The sequence below is a fragment of the Mustela erminea genome, chromosome 4, assembly GCF_009829155.1.
Source record: "Mustela erminea isolate mMusErm1 chromosome 4, mMusErm1.Pri, whole genome shotgun sequence".
Classification (NCBI taxonomy): Eukaryota; Metazoa; Chordata; class Mammalia; order Carnivora; family Mustelidae; genus Mustela; species Mustela erminea.
Genome location: NC_045617.1, coordinates 141271541 through 141299394, shown reverse-complemented (window position 1 = coordinate 141299394; position 27854 = coordinate 141271541). Strand labels below are relative to the sequence as shown.

The window sequence follows — 27854 nt, the reverse complement described above, 5'->3', positions numbered from 1 at the left end:
CCAGGGAGGGCTGGGCCTCCATCTGGCTCGGCTCCACGTTACGGAGCCTTAACTTTCTACAGCTGGGCCTGCCTCTCTTCCTTCCTCTTTCACCTGCCCGCTGCCGGGCTGCTGACGAACAGCCCCGGCAATCGGGCCGCCCCCTCCCGGCGCCCGGGCCCGCAGGAGTCACCCCAGCAACCGGGCAGAGCCGCTCGCGTCCGAACGCGTGGTGGCCGCGCCGGAGCGTCCCTACTCCACCTGCGCGGGGGGCGGGCTCCTCGCCGCCGCACCTCGGCTGGGAAGAGCCGGCCGGGGAGTTCCCACCCCCGGACTGCGGGCTCGGCGCCGGCCGCACGCACTCCGCAGGTGACGGGGCTCTGACAGTCCCCAGGAGGGAGCCCCCACGTTCCCGGCGCCGGCGGCAGCCGCCTCGCCCTCCGAAGCGCTTTCTCGTCTCTTCCCCGAAGTCGGAGAAGCAACAGCCTCCGGGGCTCACCTTCGCGCCGGAGAGGTGCGCGGAGTCGGGACGAGAGGGCGCCGCTGCACAGAAAGGAGGCACTGGCGGGGCGCGCAGGGAGACCCTCAGACCCCGCGCCGGGTCGGGGAACCCCGTGGCCGCCGCACGCCAGCCCAGGAATCCCCCCTCCTCCCTCAGACCCCGCACCCCCCATCTGCTCCGGGGAGGGCGGGGGCAGCCCCCGGTGCACCGCTGCACCTCCCACCCGGCCGAGGGGCGCCGCACAGACGGAGAAGGGCAGCCTGCACCCCAGCCAAGCCGCTTTGTGCGGAGCTGTCACCCGAAATCCGCCGCCGCCCCCGCGCCCGCCCCCGGAGCCGCGTGCCCCGCACCTGGGAGCGCGGACGAGACGCTGCGCGCCGCCCGGGGCTGCCGGCGCCCCTCCGGAGCCGCGCGCCGCGCGCACAGGACAGCAGGATCCGCGCCGCGAGCCGCAGCCCCCGCTCGGCCGCCGCCGCCGCCGCCGCCGCTTCCGCCCCTGTCACGGCGTGACCCGGGGTGGGAGGAGCCGGCGGGACCAGGGAGGAGTAGGGTCCCCGCCTTCGCCTCCGCCGCGGCGCTCGCCCCGCCCTGGCCATTTCCGCCGCTGCGCAAGCCGGGGCGCCTGGGGCGGGGGGCGGGGTCTGTGCGGGAGGAGGGGGCGGGCCCGGGGGCGGGGCGGGAGCGGGGCGCGCGGGCCCGACCCTGGGGGCCCGCGGCGGCTCCGGAACCAGCTGCAGGCTGCTGGCCCAGCGCGAGGTAGGCTTCCCTGGGCGCAGAGAGGGCGCGGGAGAGCTGGTACGACTTCCTAGGTGCGAGCCTGGGATCGGATTCCGGACTGGGGCGTCCTGATGAGCGGAGGCAGCCCGGCAATCCGCGCGCCCTGAAATGGGGTTCAGGAAGCAGAATGGGATCTGGGAATAACAAGGTCGAGCAATGAATGACCTTTCTGAGTTCATGATTTAAAGTGCCCCCCCCACCCAAAGCATCGTTCTGTATTAGTGGTTTTTAAGATAAGAGAAGTACTTGCTAAATAGTGAGTGATGCTCTGGGGGCAGGGGTGGGGGAGTGGGAACCGGGGTGCTGTGAATATTCCGTCTTGCTCCAAGGTTGTTAGGCACGTGTATGCATATCTAAAAATTCACTGAGCCGTACTCAAAATGCGCACTTTAGAGAAGTTATTATTCAATTTGACAACATTTAAAAATAAATCTAAAGCAGAAACATTTTTTTTTTTTTTGAAAAAGTGAGAGAGGAAACCGGACTTGAGAGTCCATCGAAAGAGGATGCTCCTTCCGTGTATGGGTAGGAACAGCTGTAAACTTCGCCTTTCCTGATTCTTATAACTTGCACCTTTAGCTTTTTATAGAAAGAAGCTTTATCTTTCTCTCAAAAAGCACGCGGGCAAGTACACATTGAGATGCTATTAGAACCGCTAAGTGGTTAAGTTACGTACATGATGTTAACTTACATTTCTAGTTTGTGTGAAAGGGATAGAATTGTCTAATTTCAGATTGCCCTGGCTCTGTGTTGAAATTATGCTTCCCTTTTGTTTTAAGTAGAGAACTGCTTTATGAATCCTTGAGCTCAGGTTCCAAAGTCTTTGGCTGAAGATGTAGATGGGAAAACTGTAATTCTTTCGCTTTTCCCTGCTCAATATAATCAGAGACTTGGCTCTGACCTGTTAGATAACTGAGAGTCACTTCCTGACATCAACAGGACCTTGCAAAATCATTTATTGACAAATATTTTCAGAGAAGAGAATTTATGTTCCCAAAGTGTGGGGGGGGGGTGCTTTACCTTAACTCCTAAGCCCCCTGGAACCAAATTTTGCAGTAAAGGGAACTTTTCCTGAAATGCCTGCTTGTAGGTGATGTGTGCGATTCTCTGATAAATCATTAAATTAGATCTGCCTATAATACCATGCTAGTATAATCTAAACCAAATTAGTTTCACTGATTCAAAGGGAATGTTAGAATTAATCAAGTTATATTGTCCTTAGTATTACAGAGTTCCCATTGAAAGGACAGACATTTTCCTCATACCTTCAGATAGATTTGAAGTTATGTTTAGGTGTCCTTTTTTTTTCCCTCAGTTCCTTTGTGTGCATTTTCCCATGCAAAAAAGAAACTATGAGAAAATTATTTGAAAATGCAAATGGTTGGATAGGACATCAAACCCACATATTTATTTTCACACCCTCTTGAAACCCTACTAGAACAACAACGTTTTTTTAAAGCATAAACCACTAGGGTAGAGAGAACAGATGAGAAGATAAATGCAATAAAATTTTGAAATCTAGAAAGCACATGGACAAGTGGAAAAGGATTTTGAAGAAAGGATTTTGAAGAAAGCTAAATTCTAAACTAGCAATGGGAACAGCCAATAAACATCCCTGTTTGCATTATAGAATCCCCAAATGCTCAGGAATTAGAAGAGTTTCCTCCAGGACGTAGAAGGGTATGATTGAAACTAGAAACATTGCTTGAAATTCTGCTTCAGAAAAGGCTAAATTCCCAGATCCTTTTCCCAACTTCCCACAACAAGGTAACTGCCTGTCTCTTGTGGCACCAGCAGAGTTTGGGGGCAGGCTTTATCCCCTGCAGAAGGTAAGGACTCTGGGCAGGAGAGAGACAAATATATAGCTGGGGATTCGAGTACCATACTGAAAATGGAGACTAGTTGAACACAGATAAACTGAATGTTGGGACCCTCTCTCACTTCTGTCCTTTCCTCATGTGGCCCTAAGATTTGATCCTTACAATAGTGGTTGGGAGAGCCATCTATGGAAAGTCTGACCCGTCAATAATAATAATAATAATAATAATAATAATAATAACAACAACAACAACAACAACATCTGGGTTTCCACACAAAATCCACTCTTATCCTTACAATGAAGCTTATAGTCAGTGAGCCCACCCACATACTTAAACATCTAATCAGCTTTTCAGTACTACTCTTAAATAGGAACGGATAATAATAATTTCTGGGCATTTGAGGAAAGTCAGTAGTTGGAAAGACAGAAGACAAATTAACAGGAAAAGTGACTTGTAAGCAGCAGTATATGTAGAAAAGAGAAAATATATCCATTCTATATATGAAATAAGAAAATAATATAAAAAGAACATCAGAAACAAAAAAATATGTTCTTAGGGTGCCTGGGTGGCTCAGTGGGTTAAAGCCTCTGCCTTCAGCACAGGTCATGATCCCAGGGTCCTGGGATCAAGCCCCGCAGCGGGCTCTCTGCTCTGCGGGGAGCCTGCTTCCTCTTCTCTCTCTCTGCCTGCCTCTCTGCCTACTTGTGATCTCTATCAAATAAATAAACAAAATCTTTAATATATATATATATATATATATATATATATATATATATACATATATACTCTTGAAAATGAAAGACTTAATGGCGGGAAAGAAAAGGCAAATAAAAAGAAATTTTATTTAGAAATTAATAGAAAGGTAGTAAGATAAAAATTAAGGTGGTCTCTGAGAAAATAGAGCAACAAGATGAAGAGCTGGAAAATAGAAAAAAATATGAGAAATTTGTAATACTACATCATGAGGTTCTACTGCCAGAATAAAAGAGGTCCCAGAAAGAAATAGAAACAAATGAGGGACATAAATCATCTAAATAATTCGAGATTTTTTCTAGCATTGAGGCATATGACCTTCCAGATTCAAAGAACTCAGGAAAATGGTGGAAAACAAAAAACAAAAAAGAAAGCATAGAATTATGAAATTGGAAAAAAGTAGGGGCAAAGAAAAGCCTTGCGAGAGAGAAAAGCATATTGGCCTCATAGACTATATCAGAATGCTTTGAACTTAAGAAACATCTCTGGAAGCTAGAAGACAATGGAATGACTTTTTAGAAATTATGAGGAAAAAAATGATTTCTAATGGAGAATTCTATACCCAGCAAAACTACACATCAAGGATTGAGAATAGTATGAAGATATGCAAAGTCACAAAAACCTTTTTTCCTATGCCCCTTTCTCAGAAAGCTGTTGGAGGTCATGTTTCGCCAGTGCAAGGACAGTTTAAAAAAAAAAAAAAAAAAAGAGGAAAACATAGGATAGAAGAATCAGGAGATTCATCGAAAGATAAAGAAATCTTTAGGGTGATGATTGAGAGAGAGAATGCTAGCTATGCACTGAGTGTGGAAAGCACCCAGGTCAGAAGTCTCTGGAAAGTCTCCTCCAAGAGGGTGATTTGGTAGAATATCTGATATCAAAGAGATTGAGAGTATTGATAGGGTTATTGGGGTAACTGGTGGAACTTGGAGCTGAATTGGTAACAAGTACACAGGAATTTTATGAAGGAAAAAGCAAGGCAGTTGAGTTGTTAACTACAGAATAAAAAGTTGTGCACAAAAAGAAAAGTAATCATAGAATACTATGTGCTTTAGCTCTCAATAGTATTTACCTGGTCATAGTCATGTGTACCCCAAATATTTAATCAAAAATAGACTGTAGTCAGAGGAGCACAAGACTCTTGATCTTGGGGTTGGGAGTTTGAGCTCCACGTTGTTTGGAGAGCTTACTTAAATAAGTAAATAAATAAACTTTGAAAATAAATAGGCTGTGTCTATGTTGAAAGGCTGGGGAAAATGAGAAGGCGGCATGTGTGTTGGGAAGTTGAAGGAGAGCGAAATGGGTATCATTTCTCCATGTTATCTAGAAATGAAAAATCAAGAAGATAGAAAATAAGCATTCTATTCTGAGATACAGAGTTAGATTTCTAGACTCAGCTAAGAGAGTTCAAGATGGTTGCCTTTCTCATTCGAATGGGGGCTGCTATTTTCACAACTCTGAATCTCTTTCAGTTATATGCATTACAATGGCTAAAAAATAAGAAGTCAGCTTGAAATGAAATGTTAAAAACTAAAGAGTGAGATGCTAGAGAAAATCCTAAGCTTACAAAAATTATAAAGTGTGGCCTGCCTCTCTCTTTCTTTCTTTCTTCCATTTTTTTTTTTCTCCTCTCCTTTTAAAAAACTTAAGCCCTAAGGACTCTAACATTAAGATATAATTCTATTTATTTAGAGATCCTTCCTAATATGTAATAGGAGGTGTGCCTCTACCATCAGACTCACTGAAAAGTAATTTTTCAGATGGCTTTTCTTTGGATGTGGAAATAATTTTAAAAGCCAGACTGCTAAGGACAATAGGTTTGTATTTCATTCATCAATAGAATTGCCATGCCCTTGAATGACAGTGATCCGAATATTCTCGGTACAGGTGTTGGAGCTCTCTGGCAAGGCGTCTCGGGAACCATGGAGGGTACAAGAACTTTCCTTGATGCTAAAGAGTACCCTGACCCAGAGGCACAGAGAGATCGAGTATTGACTCTGGAAGAATGGCAAGAAAAGTGGGTGAGCCGCAAAATTGGATTCCATCAGGAGCAAGGGCATAAGTAAGAAATGTTCAGTTTATGACAGAGAAATGCTTTATTAGAAACTGACTTTGGCGGGGCGCCTGGGTGGCTCAGTGGGTTAAAGCCTCTGCCTTCCGCTCGGGTCATGATCTCAGGGTTCTGGGATCGAGCCCCACATTGGGCTCTCTGCTCAGCGGGAAGCCTGCCTCCCCGTCTCTCTCTGCCTGCCTCTCTGCCTACTTGTGATCTCTGTCTCTGTCAAATAAATAAATAAAATATTAAAAAAAAAAAGAAAGAAACTGACTTTGGAAATAGAAATAGTAATATAGGGACCTGTTATTGGACGACTTTTACGAAGCACATGTTTAGTTTTTCACATTTCAGCGTGTCTGCCGCGTCACAGGTTGATGGGCAATCTTCTCTCTTCCCAGGGTGTATAAATAAAAGTGTGACTTCCATGTGCAGGCGTCTCAGATTTATGAAATACATCTTTCTTTTAGGGCCCTGTAGCATCTGGGTATTGGTCATGCATATTTATATATACAGCAGAAGCCTGCATTTATGTATATATCTCTTTATACTGAAGAGTGGTGTTCTTTTTTTGTTCTTTTTTCTTTCTTTCTTTCTTTCTTTTTTTTTTTTTTTTTTTTTGACACAGAGAGGGAGTGAGCATGAGTGGGGAGGGCCAGAGGGAGAGGGAGAAGCAGACTCCCCGCTGAGCAGGGGACCTGATGCAGGGCTCCATCCCAGGACCCTGGGACCATGACCTGAGCCAAAGGCAGACGTTCCATCAACAGAGCCACCCAGGTGCCCCATGAAAAGTGGTGGTGTCCTGACTTTGCTTGCTGACAGTATGTGTTCAGATGCAAAGTGTTATCTGTGTGGTGGCGGAGGAGAAGCTGAGAGAGGTGATTACGAGAGCTAGGATGCTGAACAATGGATCGGTAGTACAAGGCTCTGGACAGTAGCGGTATATCTGGGCCAGCACTAGGTAAAGCAGTCAGGCTTGTTCAAGGCAACCGCCATGACTTTCCAGGGGACGGCATCATCATCGTCATTGTCATCATCATCACACCTGCACACTGAGGGGCAGCTGGGCATCTCCCTAGAGCCATCCTATGGGTTATCTTTGTCATGTGGGTGACCTTAGAAGAGCCACATCTCCACGGAGGGAATTAACTACAGAGTTAAACTTCTCAGAGCTTCATGGTCTGAGACCCTGGCACCTGTTTACAGAGCTTCCCATATAACAGGTGTTGAAAACTCCGCTGAGTCCAGATGCTCCCCATCTCTCTTTCTCTCTGTCTCTCTCACCCATACACTTTCGGAAAATTAAAGAATTTCCAAAACGACAAGAAAAAACAACTTGAGGTTACTAATCAGGAAAGCCCCAGGGCCAACTCAGATTCCCTACTCACTAGCTACGGGACTAAGTGAGTCGTTTAACCTCCCTCTTCCTTCATATATAAACTGGAGAGAAGAATAATGTTTTCTACTCTGTAAAGTTGTGGGGATATTCAGGGAGATGATTTATGATGAGTACTTGACGTCAACTGAGTATAGTCCTTTCCTCCATGCACTGGGCTAACGAAAACAAAAAAATATATTTTTTTCCTCCCCAGGCTATTAAAGAAGCATTTGGATACTTTCCTTAAGGGCGGGAACGGACTGAGAGTATTTTTTCCTCTTTGTGGAAAAGCGGTTGAGATGAAATGGTAAGAGCAAATAAGCATTCATACACTTTCTTTTCTTGATGGCAAATGTGTTGGGTGAATATTTAATAGGATGTAGGTTTAAAAATCCCACGCTCAGGAAATGCACCGGGATTCTTTATGTTCAATACACTATCACTGATGGGTTCATAGAGATAATATTCTCAAACAGTAAGACACAACACAAACCACTGGTGTGGTCTTGTCTTTCTGTATTGGGTTTCTAAGGAAAAAAAATATATAGTTTGGAACCAATGGTGGGGTTTCAGGGGGTACAGAGGACCAGCTTTCTCTCTTATATCTGCAACATCTTTGTATACAGTTTCATTTTTGTAGGTAGTTTAGAAACTTGGCTGAGTTAATTTTAGATATTTTTAATGGAGGTGGGCAGAAAAATTCAAAATGAATTATAACTCTTTGGCAAGACAGCGTGTAGACCATGGTTCAATGTAGCTCTTCCTTCCCACTACGAGTGCATAGGCAATTATTTTCAAGAATCATTTTTATAAAACCAGTGATGAGGAAAGTAATTCTTGTGAGTAATTCTCTGTGAAGAGAATTAGCTTTAGTAAGCCACCATTACTACAGATTACCCTGAAGGCACAAACGCGGCAATCATTTTCTTTTTTTTTTTAAAGATTTTTTTTATTTATTTGACAGAGAGAGATCACAAGTAGAGAGAGAGACAGGCAGAGAGAGAGAGAGGAAAGCAGGCTCCCTGCTGAGCAGAGAGCCCGATGCGGGCCTCGATCCCAGGACCCTGAGATCATGACCTGAGCTGAAGGCAGAGGCTTAGCCGGCTGAACCACCCAGGTACCCTGCACAGATGCTATTATACACACCAAGATGTACCACTAATTTATAAGCTTGAATGTTGAGAATTTTGGCCATTAGGCAGGAAAGAACATTTCAAAGTATTTATAAAAGAGATTAGTATATGAAAAATCTAGTAACTTAGAAATGCTCTGTTTGCTATATAAATGTAGGTGGCTGCCCCAGAAAAACCCGAATGCGTTTGGAGCTGGTTTTCCAGGGCAGATGTGGCCTTCTTACACGGAGCCCACCCACGTGCTCCACTCGTAGCTGAGCGTTTGGGACACGGCCATGGTGGCCTCAGATTCTGGTGTGGCCACGAAATTAATATTTAAACTATATCACTAGACTTACGCTTCCCTGATTCACTGGACTAGAAGAGTTCTTTGAAAACTACTTGCAGGGAAAACATTAACTCTATAAACAGATTGTCTTACTGTTCTGTTGTGAAGTGTTAACAATGGGAGGGCTAGCAGAGGTTTAGAGACAAGATTAGGAAATGGAATGATAAAACAGACAATCAAATGTGCTTGTCGAAATGTGTCGACATGTGTGGAAATGTTCTTGGGATCTAAAGTCATTTGTAACAAAAACACCAGAACTAAGCCATTACAATGGTAGGTAAGCTTTTGTATCAGAGGGTTTTTCCATTTATGTATCTAATTTGTGTCTTATGGTCTGTCAATGTAACAGATGTAATCTCATAGTTATCTATGAGATGAGGCCCAACAGCATTAAAATAAAATGTTTAACATCTTTCCTTAGGTTTTTTTTTTTTTTTTTAAGATTTTATTTATTTATTTGACAGGCAGAGATCACAAGTAGGCAGAGAGGCAGGCAGAGAGAGAGGAGGAAGCAGGCTCCCTGCTGAGCAGAGAGCCAGATGCCGGGCTCGATCCCAGGACCCTGAGATCATGACCTGAGCTGAAGGCAGAGGCTTTAACCCACTGAGCCACCCAGGCGCCCCAGGTTTTTTGGGTTTGTTGTTGTTGTTGTTGTTGTTTTTAGTTTTTTTAGGGTTTTTATTTTTTTTTGTTCCTTAGGACAATGTAGTCCAACATAATTCAGCCTATGTCAGTCTCTAATGGGCTCTGCCTTTATCTTCAAATGTAAATAAAAATCCTCACAGCCAGGGTGCCTATGTGGCTCAGGCAGTTAAGTGTCTGCCTTCTGCTGAGGTCCTGATCCCAGGGTCCTGGGATTGAGCCCCACATAGGGCTCTCCGCTGAGCAGGGAGCCTGCTTTTCCCACTCCCTCTGCTGCTCCCCTGCTTGTGCTCTCTCTCTCTCACTCTCTTTCTCTCACATAAATAAATAAAATCTCAAAAAAAAAAAAAATCCTCACAGCCAGTCTGGGTAACTTCGTATGGAGAATTAAAAAATACTAAATTGTCCTCAGGTGGAGGCATTTGGCTAACTGAGCTGGAAAAGCATGCAGCCCTCGATCTCATGGTTATAAGCTTGAGCCCCACATTGGGCATAGAGCCTACTTAATAAAATAAAAAACTCAATTATTTAATAAATTAGTAAATAATAAAATAAGACATTAAAAGATATTCCCTGTATGTTAACTTACAAATTTAGGCAAGTTATTAATGTGTCTATTTTAGAACTGTAAACAGTTTATGCTCTGACCTTGTTGAAAGTGATAGTCTTGTGTGGGCAAGAGGTACAATCAGTTCCCCTCTACCTCTTGTTCTGAAAATGCTAACTTCAATCCGACTGCATTGATAAGTCAGGGAACAACTTGAGCATGATGTGAATTTCACATTCGCTTATGTGTCATTTTGTGTGCAAGAAGCTTGAGGTAAGAGCAGAAAACCACACGCAGATGAACGCAGCCTAATGTGAAGGGATAGGACACTCCCTGGCACACTCCTCCAGCAGCTCCTGGACACCTAGGCTGATCTGTGTGCTGTGAGCCCCTCCCAGCCACCAAACGTCCCAGTAATATCCCCCCTACCCCCTACAGTGCACAGTAACTAACAAGCTGCAGCCCTGCCAACACTCTGGGGTATTTATATATTTTGTAACCATTTAACAGGGTTAAAATACCCTACTACCATTTCTGTTAGGTTTCTGGAGCTCTCTTTTTTTAAGATTTTATTTTAAAAGTAATGTCCACACCCAACATGGGGCTTGAACTCACAACCCAGAGATCAAGAGTCATATGCTCTACCAACCGAGCCAGCCAGGCACCCCCCTCTTTCCTCTTTTTAATGTGGCACTGGCAGGGTTGTTTCCCCCCCACCTTATGCATTATTTATTCAGGTTATTTCTGAAGTGTAACTGTATATTTTTGAGAAAATCCTGATTCACAGAGACAAGTGATGGCAAATGTGTAACAGCTTTTTAAAATAATTTTAAATTAGGGGCGCCTGGGTGACTCAGAGGGTTAAGACTCTGGCTTTAGCTCAGGTCATGATCTCAGGGTCCTGAGATCGAGCCCCGCATCAGGCTCTCTGCTCAGCAAGAAGCCTGCTCCCTGTCCTCTCTCTGTCTGCCTCTCTGCCTACGTGTGATCTCTCTGTCAAATAAATAAATATTTTTTAAAAATTAAATTAAAGCATAATTGACATATAACATTGTGTTAGTTTCAGGTGTATAAGATAATGATTTAGTATTTGTAAATCTGTACTTACAGAACTTTTTTTTCTTGTGATGCGGACTTTAAGATCTACTCCCTTAGTAACTTTCAAATATTATTAACTGTAGTCACCAAGCAGGGCATTACATCCCCATGGGGCTTATTTATTTCATAACTGGGAATTTTGACCCCCCTTCACTTGTTTTGACCACCCCCGACGCCCACCTCTGGCAACCACCAGTCTGTTCTCTGGATCCATGAGCTTGGTTGGGTTTTTTCTTTTGTTAGATTCCACACACAAGTGAGACCATACAGTATCTGTCTTTCTCTGTTTAACTTACTTCATAGAGCGTAATGCCCTCTAGGTCCATTCCTGCTGTCACACATGGCAAGATTTCATTCTTTTTTATGGCTGAGTAATATTCCTCTGTGACAGAGTTTTTCAATGTTGTGCTCCACCCTCCCTTTTCTCCATAAACCTTTTGATTTTTATGGCTTGATTTTGCATAACATAATGATTTTTAGGGATGCCTATGTTGCATTATAGCAGAACTGACTGTGTTTATTTAATTTGACAAAAATCAGTGCTGTGTCGCTAACACTATTTCCTCTGGAGTCCAGGATCCCACAACTGTGGCTTCTATAATTATAAAGCTTACCAGGAAAACACAAGTTATTTGCAAATGGCAGTTAGATAAATTTCTGGGTAGTGTTTATTGTTGGTAAATAGAAATTGTAAGATTGTAAAAATGGATCTAATGTCCTAGAGCCCTATTCTCCAGCACGGCTGCTACTAGCCTCATGTAGCTATTTCAGTTTAAACTAAGTCACACTGGGGGTACCTGGGTGGCTCAGTTCATTGAGCCTCTGACTCTGAATTTTGGTTCAGGTCATGATCTCGGGGTCGAGAGATGGAGCCCCACTGAGCCCAGAGCCTGCTTGAGATTCTCCTTCTCCCTCGGCTCTTTCTCCCCCACCCCCCGCTCTTGGCATATATGCGCACTCTCAAATAAAGTCTTTTAAAAAAATAAATAAAACAATAAACTAGGGGCTCCTGGGTGGCTCAGTGGGTTAAGCCTTTGCCTTTGGCTCAGGTCATGATCTCAGGGTCCTGGGATTGAGCCCCATATCGGGCTCCCTGCTCAGCGGGGAGCCTGCTTACCCCCCCCCCCCCGCCGTCTGTCTCTCTGCCTACTTGTGTTCTCTCTCTGTCAAATAAATAAATAAAATCTAAAAAAAAAAAAAAAACCGAAAAACAAAAAAACCAATAAACTAAATCACAATAGCCACATTTCCAGTGCCACTAGCCAATGTGGTTGGCTGCTGGATTGGATGGTACAGGTGCAGACACCTCTATCAGCACAGAAAGTTTTGAAGAGCAGGGCTGATTTAGAGAAACTGAAAAGCATTTCTAATCCACAGGATACAGGGAGCCTGGGTGGCTCAGTCGGTTGGGCGCCTGCCTTCGGCTCAGGTCATGATCTCAGAGTTCTGGGACCACACCCCATGTCAGGCTCCCTGCTCAAACAGGAGCCTGCTTCCCCCTCTCTCTTTGCCTCTCCCTCAATTTGTGCTCTCTCTCAAATAAACAAAAGTCTTTTTAAAAAATCCCATAGGATGCTTTTAAATTAGAAACTCTTCTAATCAAACCCATTTGTAAGAAGATCAACATTTTAAGGTATTAGTTTTCCAAATTTTTAATTTTTCCTGAAGTCATATAAGTCAGTTTCTCAGAATTCCATGTACTAGTAAGTTACAGAATAAATAGATCCACTTCTCTACAAGTTCTGTGAAACCCTATGACCCCAAATTCATACAAATCCCTTAAAGTTAAGGGAAATTAATGTTTATAGGGCTATACCCTTTTATTTAGTACTGTATTTGGAATAAAAATGTAAGTGTAAATATATGATTTCATGCAGGTTTGCAGACCTAGGACACAGTGTCGTAGGTGTGGAAATCAGTGAACTTGGGATACGGGAATTTTTTACAGAGCAGAATCTTTCTTACTCAGAGGAACCCATCACGGAAATTCCTGGAGCCAAAGTTTTCAAGGTTTGTCTTGTTTTTGGTAAATACTGATTTCCATATCCCCATAAGAAAGGTTTTTCTTAGCATGGATTATTAGACAAGTGTCACGTGACTCCCCTTTCCCACATGGATTCACCGGGACATTACAGAGTTTAAGGAGCTAGGGCTGAAAAAGATAGGTGATCGCCAGACACGCACAGATGTATACAACAGCTGATATCAAAGTCCGTCTATACTCATGGTTTTGGTTTGCGTTTGTTTGATTTTTTAAATTTATAAACAGGCATTTCTGAGAATGTCTTATGCCACACCCTGCGTAAGACACTGAAGAGATAAAAACACAATCCATGCCCTAAAGACTATCTTTGCTTAGGAGAGAAGAAAAACACAGAGGAAAGCTCTTTGTCATACACAGAGCTAAGCGTAAAGACAAAGGGCAAAATGGGAGCAACGAGGAGCCGGGCATGGTCTCAGATCCCCTGGGAGGCTGGTCCTTCATTCTGAGCGGTAAAAATTTTAAGGAGGAGCATGACTCGGCTGGATTTTTCTTTTGAGACGAACCATCCTTGCAGCCTCAAGGAAGAGAGACCAGATGGGAAGCTGTGAGCAGAGGTCCGGGGAACAGCTCTCGGAGGCTTGCTCTCGGAGGGCCATAGGGCATATAGAGGGACAGGCAGATCAAAGCAATGTTTAGGATGTCAAATGGGCAGGATTTCGGATTAACTGACTGGGGATGAAGGGGGAGCCGAGTTTGCATCTCCAGCCCAGATGCCTGGAATGGACCGCAGAGAATAAAAGAGAAACAAGCTGAAGGGGAAGAGAAAATGAGTTGTGTTCTCAGGATGATGAGTTTGGGGCCCCTGGCTGGCTCAGTGGCTACAGCACGAAACTCTACATCTCTAGATTGTGAGTTCGAGCCCCATGCTAGGCACAGAAATCACTTAAAAAGAAAATGGATGAGTTTAAGAGAACTATGGAATGGCGAAGGTGTAGGTGGCAAATGGCTTTCTGTCTGGGGGGCCGTGGGTGGCGTTTGGGCTGGAAGTGATCGGTCTGGGAGTTGTCCTCATCCTGTGATCACAACGAGCCAGAGGAATGCTTTGCCTGCTTGGGGTAAGAATGTGGGAATTAAAGACCACTCAAATGAGAACAAGCAAGGCCGTTTTTTGTTTTTTTTTAGTTTTTTGGTTTTGGGTTTTCTTGGAGGGGCCAGCTTCTGAAAAAGCTCAGAGGCAGGCAGGGGGTGAGAGAGCTTTGTGCTGGAAACCACAGGGAGGCCATTTGGAGGCTGCGGACACCAGGGAGGCCAGACGTAAGCTAAAGAGAGGGGGCATCCTGTGGGATTGATTTGGGGACTGTATTTGGCTTTCTCTGGTTAATCCTGGGTTGGAAGAGGGAAAGGTGATGAAATTTAGGGAGGCTGGCAGTCACGGACACGTCATCGAGCAGAGACTGTGGCTTGGCTTCCCAGGCTGGCTGCTGCAGTCGGTCCAAGCTCTCTAGTCCGACAGGGTCTGGCCATCGTCTGTTGGTACATTCAATCTCTCACAAGGTACTCTGTTTTCTAAATATTGAAACTAATTGCAGGTCAGTAGGAGGCTTAATAGTGCTTTAGTGTACAGCTTCCTTCCACCCTGTTCTCAAATCTTCCCAGGAGTTAACTCAGTCCAAAGACACCAGTCCTGGAGCAGTGGTTTTCAGCCTCGGGGGGCACGTGTACAAAGGCCTCCTGTGGCTCTTACAAAACTCCAGGTCCCAGGGCTCACCCCAGGCCCATCAAATCAGAATCACTAGGGGTGGGGCTCAGCATCAATGCTGTTTAAAGCTCCCCAGAGTTGAGACTCACCGGCTGTGCTCTCTGCCACCTCGCCCCCCCCCCCCCCCCGGTGGACCCCCCACAGTGCTTCCAGACTGGCCTTCAGAGACCCTTCCTCAACTTGTAAACCACTGTTGGTGCCTCAGTTCAGAATACGATCCAACACGTGCATGTCCTGACCTCTCCTTCCTTGTCCTTCACCCAGCCCCCAGCCCCCAGGCTTCTCACATCCCCTGGACCCAGCTGAATCCATGTCCCTTTATGCCCCTGGACTGCACTCCCAGCCCCCCTCCCCCCCGTAATGTTAGCAGACGCTCCCCGGGCAGCTCCCTGCTCCATCTTCTGAGTCCCCAAGTTCCCCGGGCACACAACCAGAACAGCCCAGGCCATCCGGTCCTTAATGCATCTCCCGCCCACACCTCTCTGCTTTACTAGGCTGTCCTCACTGCAGGCAGAGCCTGCATCAGATCCGCACCCCCTTCCTAGAACCCAGGGTGGTTCTGTCCACCAGGGGCTCAGACAATAAACGCCCACTAGCTGATGAATGAAAGAGAGAAAAGCCAGGAGTCCACACAACTGTACTTTGCACAAATGCCTTTCAAAGTATCTGACTTTCCTCTATCAGCCTGCCTGGTCATTGGTTAACTCGTTTGTTTACCTTTAACAGTGTCAAAACATCAGGACTCTGCTAAAGTCAATATCGCTAAAACAGAACAAGCCCCCCAAATAATTGCTAACTCATCTTCAGGGTTAACCTCTCTATGATTTTTCTCTTTGAGTGGATCCCAAAGAACCTCAGACAGGCCAAAACCAAAAAACAAAAAACCAAAACCCCAACTAACCAAACAAACGCAACGAAAGTAAAAAAAACAGCGCTGTTTATAAAAATTATTTATAGTAGCTTTGCGCAGTGGCAGTATCGTAGCCAATGAGGTTTATCCGAGGCGCGATTATTGCTAATAAAAATTATTTATAGTAAGGTCTTATTTTATTTCCCATTAAAAAAAATTCCTTGCTACAATTGTATTCTTCATGTTTCATTCCATATTCTCTCCCCACCACCTTTGCTATGCCTTTCCCCTCTTATCTTTCCTTAACCACCCAGGTAGCTCCTAACTAAACAGCTTTTTTTTTTCCTTGACTTTCATTACAGAGCTCTAAAGGGAACATTTCGTTGTACTGTTGCAACCTTTTTGATCTTCCCAGGTAGGACTGAATCCTGTGTCTGTACTTTGAATGCCCTGAGTGTTCACCAGGCAGTGCTGGGGTTAGGGGAGGCTTTTGCTGACCCTCGCCCAGTCGGGGTAGCACGGATGGGAGTCTCCGGCCTGTACTTCTTCGGACCACAGCCTACCATGTCTGCACACTTGATAGCTTCGTCCTTGGATAGCTTCCAAAATATGGAGAACATTGTTATGACTCCAGGCTGGGCGGGGGAAGGAAGGAAGAGCAAGACAGTGTCTTCGCTTCACACCTGATCGGTTACAGAAAGGACTTTCGAAGTGTAGAAGGTGGTCTTACCTCCTGAAAGGCCCTGGTGCTTCCTCGGGAGTCTGGGAGTGGGTTGTCACAGATTGCCCTGTAGCTCTCCTCTGCGCTCCCAAGTCAGAGCAGAAGGGGGAGGCTACTGCCACCAGCTCCTAAAGCTGGAAGGAGCTCCTCACACCCACATTCACGCATCCCTGCAGAAGCGGGGAAAGCAGCCAGAGATCCGGATCCCTTGACAGCTGGTGCAATACCAACACGCGCCGCTAGGGACGCTGTGCTGCTTGTTCGAGACTCGGGTTTTTTTCTTATGTAAGATGTATTTCTGTTTCTTTTTCTTCTTGCTAGAGCCAATATTGACAAATTTGACCGGATCTGGGATAGAGGAGCATTAGTTGCTGTGAACCCAGGCGATCGTGAGCGGTTAGTAATTTGGTTTCTTTAATGACGCTGGCTTTCCCTTTTGGGCCTTCTTCATTTGACGTGCTGTACTTTTCGTGAGCTCCAGAAAATCAGTTAAGACTTCCACTAGTTTGAAACAGCTTCTTGTATCTGGAATTAGAAGACCTAAATTAAGTACCATCTTTGTGTAAAAAAGATAGGATTTGGCTGTGGCCATGGGGAGTTGGTACAGGCTTGTGGCTCTGTCCCTTCCAAGCTGTGTTGCCTTGATCCAAGTACTCAAGTTCTCTGTTGACTCCTCTGCAAGATGGCGGAGTGTCTGCTAATAGGGACCCCCTCCCCTATCCCCCCTCCCCTATCTCCCCCTCCCCTACCCCCCCCCCTTCCACTGACCTCACCTGGCACCTGTCTGGGGCACTTGCCATGTGACAGGCATTGCTTGAAACACTCTATCAACAGCTTCAATCGACCAAACAACCCTGTGGGACATATGCCCCGTTGTTCCCATTTTACAGATGGGGAAGGATGGAGCGTGCAGCCCAGCGAGGGGCGTGAGTTATGGTCAAAGAGATCAGGTTGCTTGACCGAAGTCAGGCAGCTGGCACGCAACAAAATCCAGACTCAGACCCGGGGAGTTTGGTCGAAGCCCGCACTCACCATCCCGCTTTATTCTCCCTGCGGAAGTTGTGGGGATTAAAGGGGAGGACGGATGTGGAAAGTGCCTGGCTATTCTCCATAGCTGTCTGAGTATTAGCTGCCGTTATGTCAGAGCTTTGGTTACTGACGTGTTTGACCATTCTTACCACACTTACTCTTATGAGAAAATAAAATTAAAACATGAGAAAGCATACAGCGTAAAACATGGCCATTCCTAGGTACTTTCCAATCCAAATATCACTCACGTACTTACTTGGAGAGAGTATATAAATGTTGAATTATATCGTGGGATGGAGGCCAACTCTTAACACATGTCCAAAGGCTTGCATCCACCTCAGTGAAATGAAATTTTTATTTCTTAAAAATTAATTATTTCATGAATCAAGCCGATTGCCAAACCTAATCTTCTTTAAGAAGACCATGCCACATTTTCTTTTTTTTCCTTAAAGATTTTAAGTAATCTCCACCCCAATGTGGGGCTTGAACTCACAGCCCCAAGATCAAAGGTCCCCTGCTCTACTGATGGAGACCGCCAGCCATGTGCCCTTCATGCCATATTTTCTTTTCCTTCTTTTTTTTTCTTTTTTTCTTTTTTTAAGTAGGCTCCACACCCAGCCTGGAGCCCAATGCAGGGCTTGAACTCACAACCTTGATATCAGGACCTGAGCTGAGCTCAAGAGTCAGACACTTAACTCACTGAGCTACCCAAGAGCCGCACACATTTTCTTAATATATATTTTCCTTCAGTGATAATTCACACTCCTGTGTTCCTTTTTCTTTCTGTCGCCACTCCTCCTCTTTCTCCTCCTTCTGGAAGCTTCCCCTTCCTCACACTCCTAGAGGCCATCATTCCCTAAGGGACCATCCTCAGCGTTTGCTTGTGTCTGCCTGTCCCTTACCCTTGCTTCTTTCTTGAGCCCTTCAGTTCTGTTACTTTCATTCAGTCATTCAACAAACATGTACTAAGTTCCTGCCATGTTCTAAATACACACTGTGCCCATGTTAGGGAAATGAGGGAACAAATCGTGCCTGGTACCTGCCTTTCTCCTTGTTCTCTTTCCAGCTCTGGTCTTCAGCTGGACATCCACATCACATTTCAACATCTGCTTTGCATTTCTTGTGTGACGTCCATGTGCTTTGGCAACTCACAGTATCCCATGCAGCAGCTTTGTTTCCATAAAACACCACGTATGTCCACTGAACCCACATCTGCTGGATGTCTACCCTTGTTGGTGTTTCCCTTTCCCTGACGATGTTTATCCTTGTCTTTAATTAGTCCTTGCAGGGGCTTTGATTTGTGGGCTCAAATCCACAGGGAGGGGAGCAAATTGGAAGTCACAGAGCTCACTTGAAGGGCAGACCAGGCACACTGTCTAATTCCCCCCCTCAGCTGGCACCGTCTATGTCTAGCACATAGTAGGAGCTAAACAAACACTTGTCAAATAAATGAACGAAAGACAACTAGACTCAGAGCAAAGGAAATCCACGGTTTCCTACCAGCCACGACCACCTCCTCTGTCCTAGACATAAAGGCCATCTAAGTGGTACCACAACGAGTCGTGAGACCCATCTAGAAGTCTTGTTTACGGCGTTCAGTTCTAGCTTAGTCACAGTCTCTGTGTCCTTCAGGGTTCCTCCTCTCTCTTTTCTCGAAGCCCAGCCCTGTGTGTGTGTGTGTGTGTGTGTGTGAGCACAGCCCCAAGCACACCTGAGAACACGTTGGCCTTCATTACCAGAATAACAGCTTCTGTCAAGCCAGCAGAAAAATACGTTTCTTTATCTTCGTCCTGGTACTTCGCATGTTCGAACTGTATCTCATTCCTGTCATTAATACCTGCTTTGACGGCACGCAGGCAAGTCCTGAGCTGTTTGCTGCTGGGCCCTTCAGCTCTCTGGCTTGACATAAATCGCTGGGGCAAACCTCTCTCATTTTTCTGAATTTTTTGGAAAATGGTTGAGAAAGTCTGCATTCCAGAGGGAAGGAAGTGTGTCAGTCCCAGGAAACCCGGCCAAACCAGTCTGACGGATCACCTTCATGGGAACGGCACTTCCTCCTCCTTTTTTTTTTAAAGATTTATTTTTTTCATTTTGAGAGAGAGTGTGAGCGGGTGGGGGGGGGCATAGGGAGAGAGAGAGAGCCTCAAGCAGAACTGAGGGGGGAAACCAACACAGGGCTCAGTCTCCTGACTCTGAGATCATGACCTAAGTGAGACCTAGAGTCATGTGCTTAACAGACTGAGCCACCCCAGTGCCCCACTTCTTCCTTCTTCTTAAGACCAACAATCATCGGAAAGTTAAGGTTTTTCTTTTAAAGATTTTATTTATTTACTGAGAGAGAAAGAGAGCCCACTCATGAGCATGGGGGACGGGCTGAGGCAGAGGGAGAGGCAGGCTCCCCGCTAAGCAGGGAGCCCGATGTGGGACCCTGAGATTGTGACCGATTGTGACTGACCTCAGACGCTTAACTGACTGAGCCACCCAGATGCCCCAGGGTTTTTTGTTCAAAAGTTTACTTTGGTCCAGCACTTTCTCTTGGAAGGAGGTGTGACCCCCTCGAGCCAGCCCTAACTGGGGGAGTCAGCTGAAGAGAACAACAAAAACTAACCTGGGTGCTTACCTCACACCAGGCAGCGTTCTAAGCACCTCATGTGTGTCAACTCATCAAATAGGCACCACAACCTGTGAGTCAGTTCCTAGTTTCAGCCCCATTTTACAGATGAGGAAACTGAGGCCCACAGAGGTTAAGAATGTGTCAAGCTCATGTAGCCGCTAAGTGGAAAGGCTGAGCTTCGAGCCCTGGCATCTGGTGAAGCCCACACTCCTAGCCCCCATGTAAGCCCCTCCGTCCCCAGTTTCTCACAGAGCCTGGGGCAGGGGTCACGCTTCATCTAAGCCCAGCAGAAATCCGAGTGCCTGGAACCAAGGCGCTTCCCTCAGAGCTGGGCAGGCTGTCCGTCTCTGTCTGTCTGTCCCTCACGGCATCTCTGCCTCCCTGTGCCCGTCTCCTCCATCCTCCTGCCCTGGCCATTCGGCTTCCCCACCTCCTCCACCTGTGCTCCCACATGTCTGACTTCTAACAACCCCCAGGGCCAACCAGCACACCCCGCGAGAGCTCCAGCTCCAGCTCCAGCACAGTGACGACAGCTAACCAGCACCGCCTTCCTGGGGCTCTCGGTTCCGTTTCCCAGCACAGTCATCAGACTGGCCCAACTCCACATTCTATACGGGGCCCAGGTTCTGCTCCCGGTCACTGTGCTGATGGGCCCTGTCCCAGGCAGTGCCCCCGTTCTGAACCCATCAGACCTGGCCAGGACGTGGCATCACGTGCACCCAGGACACCTACACAAAGGACTGGGCCAATAGCACCCAGGGTTTATGTGGTATTTGCTGGGCTTTGATTTCATACTCCCTTGAATTTTTTGTCTGTCTTTTTTTTTTTTTTTTTTAATTTATCTATTTATGGGGGGGGGGCAGAAGGAAAGAGAGAGACTCCCAAGCAGACTCCCCACTAAGCCTGGGGCCAGAAGGGGGCTCGAGCTCAGGACCCTGAGATCATGACTTCAGTCGGAAACTTAACCCACTGAGCCACCAGGTGGCCCCGTTTATTAGTCTTGTCCCTCTCCAACGTGATAGAGGAAAGGGGTTGTGTTTTGTACTTCTCACACATGCCCCTGGATATTGTTATCAATAACCAATAACCAGCTCCCCAGGATACTGTGAAGCTGCAGCATCCCAGGCCCTACAGCAGACCTCCCAAATCGGGCTCTGAGGCTAGAACTCAGGCATCTTGGTTCCAGCAATGCTGGGGTGACTGGTCCCCAGCCTGGTCCGGGACGCCCTGCCCCAGAGCTTTAGTGCTGTGTGTGTGTGTGTCCAGAGACCCGCATCAGGCTGGAAGGAGTCTCTGCTTGGCTATAGGTGACATCTTCCGATCTGATGGGCTCTGGAAGCCCACCCCCGTTTGAGTCCTGTCTTTACTCTTGCCCAGCAAAGGCAGGTGATGGAATTTGCTGACTCTTTCTGACATTTAGGATGCGTTTATTAGTCTTGTCCCTCTTCAACGTGATAGAGGAAAGGGGTTGTGTTTTGTACTTCTCACACATGCCCCTGGATATTGTTATTGACTTCAGGGGCTTGTTACGAGAATGAAACTCAGTCATGCAGAGGGCCATGAACCTGGTTTCCCCTCCCTGCCTCTCACCCCCGGCAGGCTTTGCCTTTATGGAGAAATGTAACCCCTTACCCTGTTGTGTTCTTTTCAGCTATGTGGATGTCATGCTGTCCCTAACGAGGAAAGGGTTTCGCTACCTCTTGGCTATTCTTTCTTATGATCCCACTAAATACGCAGGTAAAGTTTCTTTTGTTTTTCTTTTTCTAAGATGTTCCCTTATTTCCTGATTTAATTCTATGACACGGATAGCACTACTGGCTCCCAATTTAGATCACAGGAAGAATACTGCTTTTTTTTACCCAGGAAGAAAAGTCTGGTTTGGGTAAATGGAAACTATAAACCTTTTTTCCCTCTTCCCACTTGATATACATTTTTCTTGTCTTCCGTTTCATTTTACGGTTCCCAGCTCAGACTATACAAGACAGGGAGAAATGGATGGCCCTAATATAAAAGCGAGGTCTCATGAACTCTGGAGTAGGAGGAAGAGAGACTGTTTGCCCGGCTTGAATATAGCCTGTATGTTTCATCCCCGCTGTGGGGGACGTGTTAGGTGCACGCCCGCAAACACACACACACACACCGCCTCTAGGACAACGGGTGAGACATGGATGTACAGCGATAGGAGGTGTGCAGAAAAATCCCCACACTATTATGGCTTTTTACTGCTGAAATTTTACAATTTATTGTGTTCTTTAATAATGATTGTTGTTTTGAACTCATCAAAGTGAGGTTTTCTTCTGGATTCCTTTTGATGGGTTTCAATGTTGTAGGCTTAACCTTTGCCATGACTGATCTTTTATTTCCAGGAAGAAGTGAAAACCAAATACATAGACTTTTATTGTAAAAATCACCTTTTTGATTTTTTAACAGTTTTTAAATTTTTTTTAAAGTGCGGCTTTTTATAAATAATTACATAGGCTCAGGTTTTTTTTGTTTTGTTTTGTTTTTTTCTGTTTGAGTAAATCAGATCTTAAAAGCTCATTAAAAGATGAGCCCTAGTGTCCATAATGAAGTCTGGAACAATCAGATGGAAATGGAAATTAATGGAGACAGACCTCAACCCTGCTAATCTGATTTAAATTCAGTTCCTGAACAGGAAGCTTAAGGCAGGGCTTGTGGGCAGAAAACACAACAGGCTCTGTCTGGGGCTGGAATTCAGAATAGCTCTTGAAAGGAGCAGAAGCTAAATTTTCTTTAAAGTAAATGGCCTGCAGCAAAGTGGGAGGGATGTGTAGAGAGTGATTGACTGTAGGAGTCACCGGAAAACAATACTCCAGAAGATGAAGGAAATGCCAAGGAATTTGTTAATGAACTTCATTCTGATTTTAAAATTCCCAAGTCCCTAAAACTAGACAGCAGCATGCAAAAGAATGAAACTGGACCACTTTCTATACACAAAAATAAATTCAAAATGGATAAACGATCTATATGTGAGACCTGAAACCATAAAAATCCTAAAAGAGAACACAGACAGTAACTTCTTAGACATTGACCATAGCAACTTCTTACTACGTGCGTCTCTTAAGGGAAACAAAAGCAAAAACGAACTATTGGCGCTTCAGCAAGATAAAAAGCTTCTACACAGCAAAGGAAAAACATCAACAAAACTAAAAGGCAACCTTTGGAATGGGAGAAGATACTAGCAAATGACACAGCTGATAAAGGGTTAGTATCCAAAATCTATAAAGAACTTATAAAACTGAACACCCACCAAATTAAATAATTCTATTAAGGAAAGGGCAGAAGACATGAATAGACATTTTTCCAAAGAAGACATAGAGATGGCCAACAGACACAGGAAAAGATGCTCAACATCACTGAGCATCAGGGGAATACAAATCAAAACCAAGATGAAATATCACTTCACATGCCTGTCAGAATGGCCAAAATTAACAATACATCAAACGACAGGTGTCAGCGAAGATGCAGAGAAAGGGGAGCCCTCGTGCACCGTTGGAGGGAATGCAGACTCATGTAGCCACTCTGGAAAACAGTATGGAGGTGCCCAAAAAAGTTAAAAATAAAACTGCCCTACAACCGAGCAACTGTACTATTCGGTATTTAACCAAAGATCACAAAAATACCGATTCAAAGGGATACATGCACCCCGATGTTTATTGCAGCATTATGTACAACAGCCAAACTCTGGAAAGAACCCAAATCCCAAATGTTCATCGAGTGATAAATGGATAAAGAAGATGTGGTATGTAGATATAGGATGGAATATTACTCAGCCATAAAAAAGTGAAATCTTGCCATGTGCAACAGTGTTCATGGAGCTAGAGATACAATGCTAAGCAAAATAAGTTAAAGAAGGATAAATACCATATGATTTCACTCATATGTGGAATTTAAGAAACAAAACAGATGAACATATGGGGCAAAAAAAAAAAAAAAAGAGAGAGAGAGAGAGAGAGAGAAACCAGGAAACAGACTTTTAAGTGTGAGAACAAACTGAGGGTTACCAGAGGGGAAGTGGGGCGGGGGGTGAGGCAATGCGGGTGGGATGAGTGATGGCTATTAAGTAAGGCACTTGCGATTAGCACTGGGTGTTATAAGGAAATGATGAATCACTAAATTCTACACCTGAATATTACTCTGCATATTTACTAACTGGAATTTAAATAAAAACTTGAGAAAGGGGGCGCCTGGGTGGCTCAGTGGGTTAAGCCTCTGCCTTGGGCTCAGGTCCTGATCTCAGGGTCCTGGGTTCAAGCCCCGCATCGGGCTCTCTGCTCAGCTTCCCTCTCCCTATGCCTGCCTCTCTGCCTACTGGTGATCTCTCTCTCTCTCTGTCAGATAAATAAATAAAGTCTTTAAAAATTTTTTTAAAACTTGAGAAAGGAAAAAAATTTAAAAAGATCCCAAGTCCCATGGCTGGCCCAGCCATGTCACATAAGTTGGAGATGGGCACCCAACACTGGCTTCCCCTGCGTAAGCCAGTCTACTTCTTCGGTATGACACGTGCAAAGGAAGTAGCAGAGGAATCAGTCACATCCTTACCAACCCAAGAATTAAGCTGAGTATGGAATAATTCTACCTAAATCCCGGAAATCAGCTGAGCAGTGGGCTCTGAGAATTTCTCTCTAGAATTAGATCTGCAAAAATTCGTCTTCACCTGCTTTCTCTTTTACCTAGGTCCACCATTTTACGTTCCGGATGCTGAAGTCAAAAAATTATTTGGTAAGTTATTTCTATTTTAAATAAAGTCAACAATTAGCCATTTGAGCTGTTACCACCGATTCGTCTCTGGAACTCTATAAAATCTGGAAGTCAGAAACCCTTTTACTGAAGAATATTTTATCCCAGAAAAGGGACCCATCTCTGTCATACGCCTTTTTAGCTAAGCGGTTGTGCTTTTGTGTGAGAGGCATTTGAATTCTTCCACACAGAATGTGTGTTTCATTCGGGTCTTAGGAGTTCTAAGTGGTAATAGCAATACAGAGGTCCGTTTGCCCTTAGCGTTTCCCCATTTTCATTAAAAACAAAGGGGGGGCACCTGGGTGGCTCAGTTGATTAAGCCTTTGGCTCAGGTCCTGATTCCAGGGTCCTGCCTGCTCAGCGGGGAGCCTGCTTCTCCCTCCTCCCCCACTCACTGTTCTCTCTCTCTCTTGCTCACTGTCTCTGTCAAATAAATAAAACCTTAAAGGGGCGCCTGGGTGGCTCAGTGGTTTGGGCTGCTGCCTTCGGCTCGGGTCATGATCTCAGGGTCCTGGGATCGAGCCCCGCATCGGGCTCCCTGCTCCGCAGGAAGCCTGCTTCCCCCCCCCCCCCCGCCTGCCTCTCTGCCTACTTGTGATCTCTGTCTGTCAAATAAATAAATAAAATCTTTAAAAAAAAAAATAAATAAAACCTTAAAAAATAAGTTCTTAAGAAAAAATACTCTCCGTTGGAAGAGTATCCGACCCTTGATCTCAGGGTCATGAGTTCAAGCCTTACATTGGGTGTAGAGATTCACTTAAATAAAACTTTAAAAAAAGAAAAGAAAAATCTTCAGTAACACTAATTTTATAAAATGATTTGATGAGTTTTTAGAAGAACCCCAATTGCATTCTTTTTTTTTTTTTTAAGATTATTTATTTATTTATTTATTTGACAGCGAGAGAGGGAACACAAGCAGGGGGAGTGGGAGAGGGAGAAGCAGGCTTCCCTCTGAGCAGAGAGCCCAAGGCAGGGCTTGATCCCAGGACCCTGGGATCATGACCTCATGACCCGAGCTGAAGGCAGAGGCTTAACCCACTGAGCCACCCAGGCAACCCACATTCTTTTTTTTTTTTTTTTTTAAAGATTTTATGTATTATTTGAGAGAGAGTGAGTGCAAGCAGGGAGAGGAACAGAGGAAGAGGAACAAGTAGACTCCATGCTGAGTGCGGAGACCAACAGGTAGCTCCATCCCACGACCCTGTGATCGTGACCTGAGCCAAGGTCAAGAATGAGATGTTCAACCAAATGAGCCACTCAAGTGCCCCTCTAATGCCTTCTTCAGTAACGATTTCGCTTGTTTCCCCTTCTTCTTGTTACAGGCTCATTATGCAACATTCATTGCCTTGAGAAGGTTGATGTTTTCGAAGAACGACATAAAAGTTGGGGAATTGACTACATTGTTGAAAAGTTGTATCTGTGTACGGAAAAGTAAATGAGACAAGTAATAACAAGTCATATCAACACTGGGCAGCTGACGGTTATGCTAAGGCAAGAAACTATACTGATGGCTCTTGAAAAAAATTGTTTATAAATCACATCACAGATCTTTGCTCACAAATGTGTATAACTTTATAGAAAAGAATACAACTAAATTGGTAAAGTAGCTACCTTTAGAAAGGAAAGTATAATTGGAGGGGGTCAAAGAATATACCTGTTTTACTTACAGATTGCAAGAAATTTTTTACAACCAGCATGTGTTGTATAATTTAAATAAATTAAAAACTAAAGGGGCTCCCAGCTGCCTCAGTTGGTGGAACTATGTGAATCTTGATCTCAGAGTCATGAGTTCAAGCCCTCCGTTGGGTGTGTGGATTACTTAAAAAATCTTTTAGGGGCGCCTGGGTGGCTTTGTGGGTTAAGCCTCTGCCTTCGGCTCGGGTCATGATCTCAGGGTCCTGGGATCGAGCCCCACATCGGGCTCTCTGCTCAGCAGGGAGCCTGCTTCCCCTCTCTCTCTGCCGGCCTCTCTGCCTACTTGTGATCTCTGCCTGTCAAATAAATGAATAAAATCTTTAAATAAATAAATAAATAAATAAAATCTTTTAAAAAAATCTTTTAAAAAACAATTAAAAATTTAAAATAATTTTAAAAAATAAATTAAAAATAATAAGTAATTTTTTAAGTAAAAATAAAAGTAAATGCAATGCATGTAACTTAAGGAAACAGAATAGGCAGAGAAATGGATACTTTTATGAAATTTAGAAACACTGGGGCCATGTAACACTTTACTAAGGTTCAAGGTAAAAGACCAAGAAATTTATATGAGGGGCGCTTGGGTGGCTCAGTGGGTTAAAGCCTCTGCCTTTGGCTCAGGCCATGATCCCGTGGTCCGGGGATTGAGCCCCGCATCAGGCTCTCTGCTCAGTAGGGGGCCTGCTTCTCCCCCTCTCTCTGCCTGTCTCTCTGCCTGCTTGTGATCTCTGTCTGTCAAATAAATAAATAAAATCTTTTTTAAAAAGTTAAAAATATTAAGAAGGTTTTTCTCTAAGTTTGGCAGGGTTTTTTGGTTGTTTTGTTTTGTTTTTCTATGTTTAATCTTGTTTAAGTGCTAACATCTTACAAGCTACAGTGTACTTGGGGCTGGATTCAAGACTGTTCCTTTCTCTGTTTTTCATTCGCATCACGTTTTCTTATCTCAGACACCTCTCTCCAGCCGTACAACTTCATACCCAAACGATCTGGATTATTCAGCTCATGTTAATAGGATGGTGTGTATTATAAAAACAAAAAACAAAACAAAAAAAACAACGGTTACTTGATGGTGTGTATGTGTGTGAGAGAGAGAGAGAGTGTGTGTGTGAGTGTGTGTGTGTGTGTGTGTGTGTGTGTGTGCGCGCTGTTGGTAATGGGGAAGTTTATAAACCCCTTCAACACTGAAGAAATCTACAAACACTCTCCCTGGAAATATGTCATAAGCAGAACACCATGAAAACTTCCTTGGGCTTCAGAGCTGTGGACCTACCTCCCCACCACTTCTGCCCCATGTAGGAAGTACCTTCTTCGATGCTCTCAGTCACTGGTCTTATTCTTATCCTTAAAAGGCAAGTAAATGGGAGTCTCCAGTCTCACAATGGGACTTGCCTCTCTATGACCTGTCCCCATCCAGAGCATGGGGTTCTAGAA

General features: G+C 45.0%; 2 protein-coding genes and 1 pseudogene across 5 annotated transcripts in view; 2 read left to right on the top strand and 1 right to left on the bottom strand.

Moving 5' to 3' along the window:
- The window catches only part of KDM1B (lysine demethylase 1B), a 60799-nt gene extending 59834 nt beyond the window's left edge, over window positions 1-965 (bottom strand). The window contains exon 1 of one of the 2 annotated variants that reach the window (XM_032341195.1): window positions 832-965. The gene's annotated coding sequence lies outside the window, so the exon portion shown is untranslated. Of the gene's footprint in view, window positions 1-478; window positions 574-831 lie in introns of those variants that run through there. The other variant, XM_032341196.1, reaches the window with a different exon arrangement.
- Window positions 406-26549, top strand: TPMT (thiopurine S-methyltransferase). Of its 3 annotated transcripts, none has more exons than XM_032341206.1 (10): window positions 406-493; window positions 1726-1783; window positions 5719-5893; window positions 7477-7569; window positions 12888-13020; window positions 15966-16018; window positions 16646-16720; window positions 21619-21704; window positions 24666-24710; window positions 26051-26549. In XM_032341206.1, exons 2-10 carry the CDS (start codon window positions 1765-1767, stop codon window positions 26161-26163), a joined length of 792 nt encoding a protein of 263 aa, XP_032197097.1. In that variant the 5' UTR covers window positions 406-493; window positions 1726-1764; the 3' UTR covers window positions 26164-26549. The 3 variants fall into 3 exon arrangements, with proteins under 3 accessions (XP_032197097.1, XP_032197096.1, XP_032197098.1); XM_032341205.1 differs by lacking the exon at window positions 406-493 and adding an exon at window positions 1156-1237; XM_032341207.1 differs by lacking the exons at window positions 406-493; window positions 1726-1783 and adding an exon at window positions 1157-1237.
- On the top strand, window positions 15712-15843 carry LOC116589495 (annotated as a pseudogene).
- Window positions 26550-27854: the final 1305 nt, after the last annotated feature.

Bases quoted from the DNA above. Each gene is read 5' to 3' on its own strand.
- TPMT (XM_032341206.1), top strand. The intron at 13,021-15,965 runs GTTTGTCTTGTT...CTTTCATTACAG, and splicing joins CTGGAGCCAAAGTTTTCAAG to AGCTCTAAAGGGAACATTTC. The intron at 16,721-21,618 runs GTTAGTAATTTG...TGTTCTTTTCAG, and splicing joins AACCCAGGCGATCGTGAGCG to CTATGTGGATGTCATGCTGT.